At 29.3% G+C, this 11,926-nt stretch overlaps 2 protein-coding genes across 3 annotated transcripts; one reads left to right on the forward strand and one right to left on the reverse strand.

Annotated features, from left to right (window-relative positions):
- Positions 1-219: 219 nt before the first annotated feature.
- On the reverse strand, positions 220-3,609 carry LOC124498562 (platelet-activating factor acetylhydrolase). Of its 2 annotated transcripts, none has more exons than XM_047062333.2 (6): positions 3,102-3,609; positions 2,800-2,916; positions 1,880-2,724; positions 1,414-1,821; positions 927-1,352; positions 220-544 (listed from the first exon to the last, which is right to left on the reverse strand). In XM_047062333.2, exons 3-6 carry the CDS (start codon positions 2,388-2,390, stop codon positions 459-461), a joined length of 1,431 nt encoding a protein of 476 aa, XP_046918289.1. In that variant the 5' UTR covers positions 2,391-2,724; positions 2,800-2,916; positions 3,102-3,609; the 3' UTR covers positions 220-458. The 2 variants fall into 2 exon arrangements, with proteins under 2 accessions (XP_046918289.1, XP_075585254.1); XM_075729139.1 differs by having other exon boundaries at positions 1,414-1,815; positions 3,102-3,604.
- Positions 3,610-6,250: 2,641 nt separating this feature from the next.
- On the forward strand, positions 6,251-8,831 carry LOC124498563 (uncharacterized). The gene has a single exon (XM_047062334.2). It carries the CDS (start codon positions 7,047-7,049, stop codon positions 8,574-8,576), a length of 1,530 nt encoding a protein of 509 aa, XP_046918290.2. The 5' UTR covers positions 6,251-7,046; the 3' UTR covers positions 8,577-8,831.
- The last annotated feature ends 3,095 nt before the right edge of the window (positions 8,832-11,926 follow it).

The following is an 11,926-nucleotide window of genomic DNA, read 5'->3' on the forward strand; positions in this document are numbered from 1 at the left end:
TCGAACGATCGATCACTAAATACTTAAATCTTTGAAAAATCAAATGGAAAAAAAACAAACTTAACAAATCATTGTTTTTTTTTGTTGGTTTCAAACTTTATTTAAATTCATCATCATTTTTTTTTTTTTTTTTTTTTGGTTATTGTCATTGAATGGATTTCAATTTCACACCCACGCACACACACATTATTTATTTTCCCATTTATTTAACATATATAATTTTGTTTCAATTCATTTGTGAATTTTCGAATTTTTTTTATCATTTTTAATATATTCAAAATAAAAAATGTCAAAAAATGTTGTCACAAAATTTCTGTTGTTGTTGTTGTTGTTTTTGTTAGATTGTGATGATTGATTTTAAATCACAAAAAAATATACAATGATTGTGTCTAATCAAGGATCGATTGATTGATTGATTGATTGAATAGTAGCGGCAGCGGCTGGAATTGGATTCGATTTTATATAGTCTTTTTTTTAATCAATGGCCGTAAATGTTTTCGTTGTTCATCCACATATTGATTGATACGTTCATCGATAGGAATATCTGCAGTGTAGTATATATATCGCATAATAAAAAAAAAATAAAAAAAAACAAAAGTTATTTCAACGAAAAAAGAAGATAAAAACGGTGTGATACGTGTGTTTATATACAAGTCACCACCGTGTGATAGATCATGTGATTAATTTGCCTATGATTATGATTATGGTGATGATTTTCTTTCCGTTGCATGATTGTTGTTGATGATGATCACATGATCAACAACATTCATATCATCAATTTGTTAAAGGTTGGATAGAAAACAAACAAAAAAAAATCGGTAAAACAAAATCAGGTTTTTCTTGTTGTTTTACACAAACACGAGTGCGAATCAACAAAAAAAAAACACTAGATAAATTTGTTTGTTTGATTGATTTTTTTGATTTACCTAAATGTTTGCCGATAAATTGTATGGATAAATTTGTTGTTAAATCATGCACCATGATCGGATTGATACGATTACGCCAACTGAATGTATTGAATATTCGATTAAAGGCACTGAATACATATGGTATATCGCTTTGTTGCAGGTGATTACTACCATTTATAATGATGGCATTACGATCATCACCATAATCATTATTAACATCGGATCGAAGCCATTCATCAATTGATTTTGTATTTGGTATTTTTGAAAGATTTTCCGAAAATATCATCGATACTGGTTGCGGTATTAGATCTAATGTTTCATCTTTAATTGGAAACATCCATGGATCAAGCGCAATAATAGTTTTGAAACGTAATTCAGATGCACCGGCCATCAATACTGTTGCGCCACCAAATGAATGACCCATTAATGATACACGATCCATATCTATGGAATTAGATCGAATAATTGAATATTAACAAAAAGATAACAAAATCTCATTATATACCAAGCATATTTTCAAATTCACGATAATTATATCCTGGATCAAGAAGATTATCAATTTCATAGCCAGCATTTAATGCTTCCATTAGATCTAAAGCACGTGTACATTCACGAACACGTTGTTGAATTTGTTTTTTTCGAAACGCCAATACATCATCGTCGGCACGAAATACGCTTACATAACGGAAACGAATCCAAGCCAATTCTAGATGTGGTATATGTGTCAATGCCGTTAATGCTTTTGGTGGTATATAATTTGGATCATCGATTTCATCACCAAAATCAACTTCATCATCGGCATCAACTTGATCACCGATTTGATTGAAAAAATCTGGATTCGAATTTTTAAATGAATACGTTGGACGTTTTGGATAGAATGTTAAACATGCCGAATTATCACGATGTTCTAAGGCTAGATGGACCAAAAAAAAATTTGAAATTTTTTACGAATACGAATATGATAATCTTACCGGCGACAACAAATCCTTGTGAAGCCAGCTCACAACAGATTGCTGAATAAGTGGTACGACATGAACCAAGACCATGTGAAAATATTACAATCGGATATTTTTGACCAACAGGCAATTGATGTGGCCGTGCATTTGGTACGGCAGGTATGAAAACATTCTTTTTTCGTGTTTTATTGGCCATTGAAAACATAAATTTTGACCGTATATTGGCAACATCGGCATAACCTTGTGTATAAAATTCATGCGGTAACCAATTTGGCCACAAAAATGGATTCATTTCATATTGTTTTCCAGGATCAGTTTTAGCCGGATAATATAAACGTGTGAGTATTCCACTTTTTCGTGATAATCCTATCATCAGATCACGGCAACCAATTTTCTGATATTTTCCCGTTGGTAATGGTACATGATGACGATCATTTGTTTTCAACGTATAATCACGTAATTTACTCAATTTAATTTTCTTCTTTGGCATGATTTTATTTCTAGCAATTATAGACGATTTAATCATCGAGATTTGTAATTTTATTTGATGAATCTAACTATCTATCTATCTATCGATCTATAAAAATAATCGATCCATCTATTTGAACAATTTTAGAATTTATTTATTTTTTTTTTGTCGAAAACAAATAACCAATTTGGTCATGGATTTGATGATGATGACGAGGATGTACTTTGACGTCAGTGGAGATGTGTGTGTGTGTGTACAAAACAATTCAGCATAAATTTTTTTTTTATTTATAACTCATAATAATCGACGATCGATAAACATTTGACATTCAAATGTGGATGAATAATGGGCACATACTGAAAAAAAAATTGATTCGATTTGATGTTTGTTTCTGGTCAGGCAGGAAAAAAAACGAAAAAAAAAAATTAGGAAACATAAAACATATATAATCATACGAAAAACTAACCAATGATGATGATGATTTTTTTTCTGTTGCCAAAAAAAAAATAAACGAAAATTTTCTTGTTGATTACGATGATGGTGATGGATTGTACCAAATATTATACTGACTGTGAAGGTCAAACTATTTTCGATTTTTATTAAGAACAAAAAAGAAAGAAAGAGTGATAAAAATAATTCACACATTCAACAACAAAAATAGAAAACAACAACAACAACAACATTCAACAGGTTCATTTGAGTGAAACAAGTACAATTTGAGTTTTTTTTTTAAAAAAAAAGATACTTTGTTTCAAGAAAATGACTTACTTGATTTTTTGATCATCATCATCAAACGAATAATTATGGTAAAAAAAAGGGAAAAAAATTATTCCAAAATGAAGTGATCATCATTTGAGTTTCATGATCATGATGATGATGATGATGATGATAACAGGCAATCAGGATTAGTTAAATTTGATTTGATTTGATTGATGTGTACGTTTTATTCTCTCGTTTTTTTTGTGTGTGTGTGTGGTTTAAGCCATAAGCCAATCGGCAATTTTGTCATTAAATGATTATTATTATTATTATATTTAAAGAAATTGGGCGTATTCGTATTGTGTATATATTGAGTTTCTTATTTTCTTTCTCTTTTTCATTTCGTTTGATGATCATGATCACCATCCATAAGAGTTCATTGTGTGAGTGTGTTTATGTATGCGTGAAATTCATTTTTATTGTGAATAACTAAAAAACAAGTATATTGTATACACACACACACACACACAATTCATAGAGAGATTCAATTCAATTCAATGAAACTACACACAGTTGAACGATGGAACAAATCAGGCCAATTTGTTTATATTAAAAAAAAAAAAAAAAAAAAAAAAACAAGAATTTCTGTACGCCATCTATCGATAATTATAATGAATGAAAAATGTTTTAATCTTAATCGCTAGATGGCAATGTGTGTGTAATTGTTGTTTTTTTTTGTAATTAAAATTTTGAAGATAAAAAAAAATAAATAAAATAATTAAAACTTGAATAAAAATGAATGCAATGAACTCATCATCATCCTAATATATTTATCGAATCAAAGAAAAATATAAATTGTGTTTGTATGTAGGTGTTCCATGAATGCAATCTGTGTAATTGTAATGATGTTGCATGTTACATATAGATAGATAGATTTCATATATTTTTGATTAATTTTTGAATTTCAAATCCATAATATATGCATATAGAGTCAGAGGGTTGATGGTAATAGGTAATATTTTCATTCATTCTGATCATCATTTATTTTATTTTCGATCGACCAACCGATCGATTAATGGATTGATTGATTGTTTCAAACATTTTTTCTCTCTCGCTTTCTCTATTTGCCCATTGGTGGCGATTGCACCTAAGCACTGCATATCATAATATATCAGGTCTATAATATTCATCATATGTGAAGAAAGAAATAAAAAAGTTTGGCAACACTAAAATTAATTAGTGCACTAAAACGAAACTATCAAAAAGGAACAAAACACTAACAAAATTGTTGAAATTTAACCTTGGCGATTCGTATATTCAATTAAAATGAAAAGAAAACATTCATTCAGTTCTAATGGTCAATCGGTAGATATAATTATTAATTTCGAATTCAAAAAACATTTTCAACATTCTAAAACGAGAAATGGCGCAAAATTTTTTTTTCATTATCAATCAATACGATTTTTGCAATTGAATTGTGTTTCAATTGCAGAATAATAATAAATTTTTTTTTTTGATGAAATGGACGAATGAATGGCGTAGAATAACGATTGCGGGCAATCGGAGAAAAAAAATAAAGAAAAAAAAAATTCTGTAGAATTCATACAATAAACGAAATTCCAATGTAAATTTTCTCTATGCACATATATTCCAATCGTATATTATTTGGAAATCAGATTTATCATCTAATAAAAGTTTCAATCAAATCAGAATTCTCTCTCTATCTCTCTATCGCTGTGGTTGCTTTGTTTACGATTCATCATCAAATTTAGGCATTCACAAATGAATAAATGACGTATGTGATGACGGCTATATTTCGCTTTACGATGATGATAATGACATATAAAATTAGTTTTTTTTACAACCATAAAAACAACAACAACAACAACAACAACAGAAATCCATCTCTACCCTATCTATTCATTGATTATAATTACTGCAAATTTTTGTAGATTTCCAATCGTTTTGAACAACAACAACAACCACAAAACATCAACAGTGTGTCTGTGTCTGTGTATGTTTCTTAAAAATATTCTTCAATCAATCGCCGATCATCATCAATAGAAAGCAATAGCGATGGCCTAATGACATATATATAGATAGATTTTGGTTATGCTAATAACAACGACAGTAAATACTTACTTTTGACTTATTAATATCGATCGATTAATATAAGATTATTAAAACCATCGAAATCAATATTACATAACAATAACGTTTGTGTGTGTGTGTGTGTGTATGTGTAATAAACATTAATCCTCTTTTTTTTCTGCAATTTCATCACTATAAAGTTTTTTTTCTTTTTATTCTTGTCTCACTTTGAATTAAATACAATGTACTGTGTGTGTGTGTGTGTGTGTGACAATGTAGTTGTGTGTCGCATAAAATGTATGTCAACTGACGGCGACGGCGACGACGATATTTGAAAGTTTTTTTTGTGTTTGGCTATTTTTTCCACCAATCTTTCAATTCGTTTGGTTGATCTGGTGGTTTTATTATTATGTGAATTACGTTGTATATAAAAACCACAAAAACAGAATTCGCATTCAAGTGTCATTTTGATTATTTTTTTTTTTTGTTGCGTGTGTGTGTGTGTGAGCATTTGGGTGGAGAATTTTTTTTTCTGATTCAGATTCTGATTCTGATGATGAGATTATGTGTAAATCGATTGATCGTTATATATATTATATTGAACGTGGATAACTATTTTTTTTTTTTTTGATCAATTTCGTTGTCCATATGTTCTTTATCGAATTTTTGTTGGATTTATCTATTCGGATTGGGTTGTTGTTGTTTTTGATTGGAAATTCTTCAATTTTTTTTTGTTCATAAAAGAAAAACAATAAAAAAATTTGGCTAGTTGACAAACAAATGACCGAAAAATAATCTGTGACAACAATGTTCATCACTTTTTTGGTTGGATTAAAATTTTTGGAATTCTTTTTCATCAAACAAAATGAAAAAAAAATTTTCCAATTTCAAAAAAAAAATGACCACTTCTATGATGAATTTGGCCATTCCAATTGTTGATGTTCATTTGTTTTACAAGTTTTGATTTTCATTTCATTCTTTTTTTTTGTCTATAATTTTTTTCAAGATTAAATTACACCAGTAACAACAACAACAACAACAACGGCAGCAGCAGCTGCAGCAGCAGCATAATTGCAGCAGAAGCGGCTGTGCTGACGCCGGCGCCATTCAAAGGCGTGAATGATGATGGAATACAACAACAACAACAACAACCAAATGGCAAGCCAAATATAATTCAAGAATTTTTTTCTCTCTCTCTCACACTTTCTTCGTGAATGAATGCTGCTGGATTTATTTGGTTTCTTCACTATAGTGGATTCGTTGTTGATCTCATCTCATTTCATTTTTATCATTTTCACCATTATCATCATCATCATCATCCTAATCATCATCAAAATCATCATCATTGTTGAACATTTAATGTTGTTGAGCTGAATATTTATTGTCGAATTAAATTGTGTGTGTGTACGTCTGTGGTGTCCTTGTTGCCATCGTCTTTGTCGTTGTTTTTTTTTCGTTTTGTCGTACAAGCATATTGTATATAACAACAAAATGTTTTTGTTGTTGTTTGATTCCATTTTTTTTGTTTGTTTGGTAATATAGATTCTATTGGTTTTCGTATGTAAATTACACACACACACACGTCAACCATCATCCGACCAACCAAGAGAAAAAAAAACACAAACTTTTTTTTTGTTTTTTTTGATAACATTTTCTGTTTGTCAAAGTTGTCGTTGTCAGTTTTTTTTTTTTGCTATCCTCATTGTTGTACACTAAATTTTATTGATCATTCGATTGATTGAATTTTGGAGTTTCATTTTTTTTTGTTTGTTTGTTTGTCTGTGTGTGTGTGCCTTTTTTTTACTTTGCAAATTTTAATTTCAAAAATTAATTTATGATCCATAAAAAAAACATTTTTTTCCCTATGCCAAATTGATTAATGCAAATATATCAAAAAAAAAAAAAAAAAAAAAAAAAAACACCATGATGATGGAATCAATCAACATTTCGAATACATACGGTAATGATGGTGTACATAATAAACGACATTATCAACAGCAGCCACAACATTATCATAATCATCAGCATTATTATAATAATCATTGTCAACAAAAAGATGAAAATCGTAAAAATCAATCAATTTTATTATCATCATCATCATCATCGCCAAGTTTGAATCGAATGATCGATATTGGTGCTGCTGCTGTTGCTGCTGTTTCTACTACCGGTGATCATGATCCAAACAATGATGATAAATTTAAATCAAAATTAAAAATTTCATCATCAAATATTACAAAATCATCATCATTATATGATAATGTTTCAAGATATTCATCATCAACAGATCGACCGATTATGAAAACAACAACAGCAGCAACAACAACAACAACAAAGCAAAAACAGAAATTCAATGAACATGAACAACAACAACAACAACAACAACAACAGCAACAATTATCATCAGAAGAATATGAACAAATTTCAAAATTATTACTGATTCATTTTCAAGAACGAAAAATACTCCCTGCGGATATATCACCACAATACGACACGATAACACCGACAAATTACTGTGAAGATGATCCACATACATGGCCATCAAATTGGCAATCACAAGCACCACAAATGATAATGGCGCCTGAACAATATTTGCAACAGAAACCATCATTAAATGAATATCAAAGAGAATTGATCCGTAGGATTAGTACAAAATATGAACCATTGAAACATTATTATTGGCAAATGATCCATAAGAATGTTAATAATGATGATGATGATGATTGTGATACATTGAAAACCAATGCAAGACGTTCAACGACCACTAATGAAGATTCAATTAGTGGCCAACAGCAGCAGCTGCAGCAGCAGCATCACTTTAGTAGTAAAAGAAAATCTTCACAACCAAACACGGTGAATAACCTGAATGAAATGAAATTCTATAACAATTCTACTATAAATAACAAGGAAAATAATGAAAACAATTTATTAATTGATCATCAATATACTAATAATAACAGTCGACTGTCATATCAATCTGTTGTCAATCATCATCATCATCATAATGAACATCAGCCATCAATGAAATCAATGATCCAGACGCCAGTAAAAACAATGAATTATAATGCAAATAGAATGGATAATTTAATTGATACTAATGGTACGATTTTTTCAATGAATATCCATATTAACAATCAGAATGATAATGGAATTAATCATGAAGACGATCATGATGGTGATGATGATGATGATGAACAAAAATCAATAATAAAGTTCAATGACATTGAAAAAATCAATGGAAATTTAGAATTGAAACAAAAAAATTTCAATAACAATTCAGGATTAACAAACGGTGGTAATAAACAATTATTGAATGATGAAAAATTGATGAATAACCATAGGCTGTCATCGTCATCATCATCATCATCAACCACGGCAACAAGTCTGACAAAATTATCATCCATTCATTTTGGTAAATGGTCAGCAAAAATGAAAGATTATCTACGAAAAAATTGATCCGACGTTTTTTTTTGCTGTATTTTGTTTTTGTAAAATAAATTTTATACCCAAAAAACACCAACAACAACAAAAAGAGTTTTATTTTCCCATTGACGAAGAACAAAATTCTTCGTTTTTCTTTTCATTTTCCGATTTTTTTTAAAAAAATGTAAGTCAATAATCTGGCCTTGAAGAAAATTGAATAAAAATTGTCCAAATGGAAATCATGAATAAATAAATAAATGCCAAAATAAAAAAAAACCCGAAAATTTTTGCTGCTTGATCGATTTTTTTTTCTCTCTTTCTTTCTCTCTTGTGTATATGCAAATGTTTGTGCGGTGGTGGCAATCAAATTCGTTGATTCGTGTGTGTATTTTGTGTGCGATAAAATGAGCACATTATTTGTGTATCGATTACGTTTGTTGAATTTTTTTTGCTGTTGTTGTTGTTGTTGTGAAATAAAAAAAAACTAAATTGACAGAAAATTTAAAATAGAATTTTTTTTTTGATTCCTATAGGAAAATAGTCGTTGGAAATTGTGCAAGTTAATATAACCGAAAAAAAAGAAAAGAAAAAGAATTTATTCACTTCATTCATTCAGATATTCAGAATTCAGAATTCAGGTTCATTTGTACGGATTCATGTGTTTGATTTATCCAACCAAATTTATTCATCTCTTGATCTCGGATTTTTTTTTCTCGTTGGCTTATTTTGTTTGTTATATGGTTTCCATTCAAATTACATGTATCATTTTATCCAATAGTAAAAATAAAAATACAAAAACCAAAACAATGGATATAAATCGAATTCAAATCAATAGATTGGCTATATTTATACAAACACACAATCATATAAATCAGAATCATGTGCCAAAAAAAAAAACAAAACTAACTTTCGATTCATTCAAGTTTTCGTTTTGTTTTTTCTATATATAAATGATGTGAATCATTGTTGAATCAAATTGTTTCGCTGATGATGATGATGATGATGATGATGACGATAGAATCAGATACACAAGAATTACAAAACAAAATAAAATCTAAATTCTGTTCACATAAATAAAATTTTATGTCCTTTTTTTAAAAAATTCTGTACGGTAATGGAATTTTTTTTTCTCTCTCTTTGAAATGGATATTCATTTCTCTTTCTCTCGTCATTCTCTCTCTCTCTCTCTCTCTCTCTCTCTCTCTCTCTCTCTCTCTCTCTCTCTCTCTCTCTCTCTCTCACACACACACATAATAAAATTCTGTTGACAGAAAAAAAGCAAGGAGCCAAGAATTGATCAAAATTATTCCGGTACATGTTTTGTTGAATTTTTTTTTCACATTTCATTCAAATTGTCACTATTTAATCTGTTTTTGTTGTTGTCATTATTTTTTTTTGCAGAATTAAAATGAATGAATGAATGAAATTGCAACAATCATTTGATTGTAGTTGGTGTTTTTGTTGTTTTGTTGTTGTTGTCGTAAAAAATTCAGCTAAATTTTTTTTTCATTTTTCATTTCATGTCAATGTTATTCATTCATTAATTCGTTTTTTATTCGATTCCGGTTTTTTCCCTTCTTAATAATTTCCTTTTACAATTGCACTTGTTTGAACACACACACACTTGAACTTGTTTGCACATACATATATACACACACACACACACACAAACATCAAGTTGATTCTAATGAATTGGATCAAAATTTGGATATAGAATAAATAGATGGATGGATAGCAAAAAAAACAGCAGGAATAACAACAACAACAACAACAACAAATAGTCAGAATATAAATGTTTAAAGATAAATTATGGAATTCCGGGTCATTCGTTTTTTTTTCTCTCGATTGTTCACCATATTCGTTTGCTAATAAAAATTTTGTTCCATACATATGTACATCATCGTCATCGTTGTTGTGGTTGCAAACAACCATTTATCCAATATTATCAATCAAATTTGATTGATGTTTGATGCACCAGCAAAAAAAAAAAAAAAAATGCATCCCACACACACACACACACACACACATAAAGAGATATGGCCGCTGATATTTCATCATTCAGGCGATAAACATTTTGGATCAACAAAAAAAAAGCACAAAAACATTTTATCGATATGACAAACGAACAAACAAAAAAATGATGATGATGATGATCCAATACTTTGTAGTACATAGTATTCATTGTAAATTGAATTTTTTTTTTTTTTGATTTTCTGGTCTCAATTTCAATATTACACACACACACACACACACACACACACAACACACACGCTGTATAAACAAATTAGTATTGACGCATAATGCAAATTGTTTCTTTTACCCGGGATTGATTTTCGTTTTCGTTTGTCGTTGTTGTTGTTGTTGTTGTTGTTGTTGTCGTTGTTGCTGTTGTTGTTGTTGTTGTTGTTGTAATAATAATGATGATGATAATATCCGTCCATATTTTGTTTGTTTGTCAGCTGGTATGGTGTGTATAATAATGTCTGATTTCTATCAATCGGTTTATAAATAAAAATGTCGTATGATTGATTCTTCTTTTCTAGCTATTGTTGTTAGAAAATCATGTGTCATTGGGTACTGGTGGTGGTGGTGGTGCTGGATAATAATAGATTATTTTTGGAAATTATCAAGGTTTTTTTTCATCCTGGATCGATTATTGTTGTTGCTGTTATGTCGATCAATTTTTTTTCTTGTTTTTAAGCCTTTTTCATATATATAATTCAGTGATTATGAAATGAAATTTTTTTTTTTCATACACACACACGCACATTTGAAAACAGAAATATTTTAATCGATAAATGTAAATTTCAACAAAATTTTTAACCTTAACACGAAAAAAAAATTCACTAGAATTTTTATTTAAAGCAGAATTCTGTCCGATGTGAATGGGCGACAGAGAAGAATTTTTTTTTGTTCTATAATGAAGATGAAAATGTAAAGAATTCAATTATTGTTGTCGTCGTCGTTGTTGTTGTTATTGAAGACAATGAATGTAATATTATGTAAAATTTAATTTTGTATCTTCTTCTTCTTCGGTAGCCGCCAAAGTATCATTGGAATTCGAATTTTTTCTCTTATTGGCCAATCGTTTTTTTTTCTTTCCAAATCAACGAGAATATTCTTCTACACTAGAAGATAGATAGACAGATAAAGACATTCGTCTGGATAATAAATTGGCACTAACAAAGAAAAAAAAAACAAAGATCTACCAATTTGATTGTTAGTTAGACTTAAATGCACACCCACACATACACACACACACAATTTCTAGAAAATTCTAGAAATTTTTCTGGAACAGAAAAAAAAATTTTGATCAAGATCATGTGAATCAATGATTTTCAACTAATTTCATTATTCTGTTTATCATTCATCAATAGCATTTG

This window comes from Dermatophagoides farinae, chromosome 3 (assembly GCF_024713945.1).
Source record: "Dermatophagoides farinae isolate YC_2012a chromosome 3, ASM2471394v1, whole genome shotgun sequence".
Lineage (NCBI taxonomy): Eukaryota > Metazoa > Arthropoda > Arachnida > Sarcoptiformes > Pyroglyphidae > Dermatophagoides > Dermatophagoides farinae.

Excerpts from the sequence above, each read along its gene's own strand:
- LOC124498562 (XM_047062333.2), bottom strand. The coding sequence starts at position 2,390 with ATGATTAAATCGTCTATAATTGCTAGAAATAAAATCATGCCAAAGAAG. Across the intron at positions 1,822-1,879 it reads ACAAGGATTTGTTGTCGCCG|CCTTAGAACATCGTGATAAT; the intron begins GTAAGATTATCA and ends TGGTCCATCTAG. Across the intron at positions 545-926 it reads ATTTATCGGCAAACATTTAG|ATATTCCTATCGATGAACGT; the intron begins GTAAATCAAAAA and ends ACTACACTGCAG.
- LOC124498563 (XM_047062334.2), top strand. The coding sequence starts at position 7,047 with ATGATGATGGAATCAATCAACATTTCGAATACATACGGTAATGATGGT.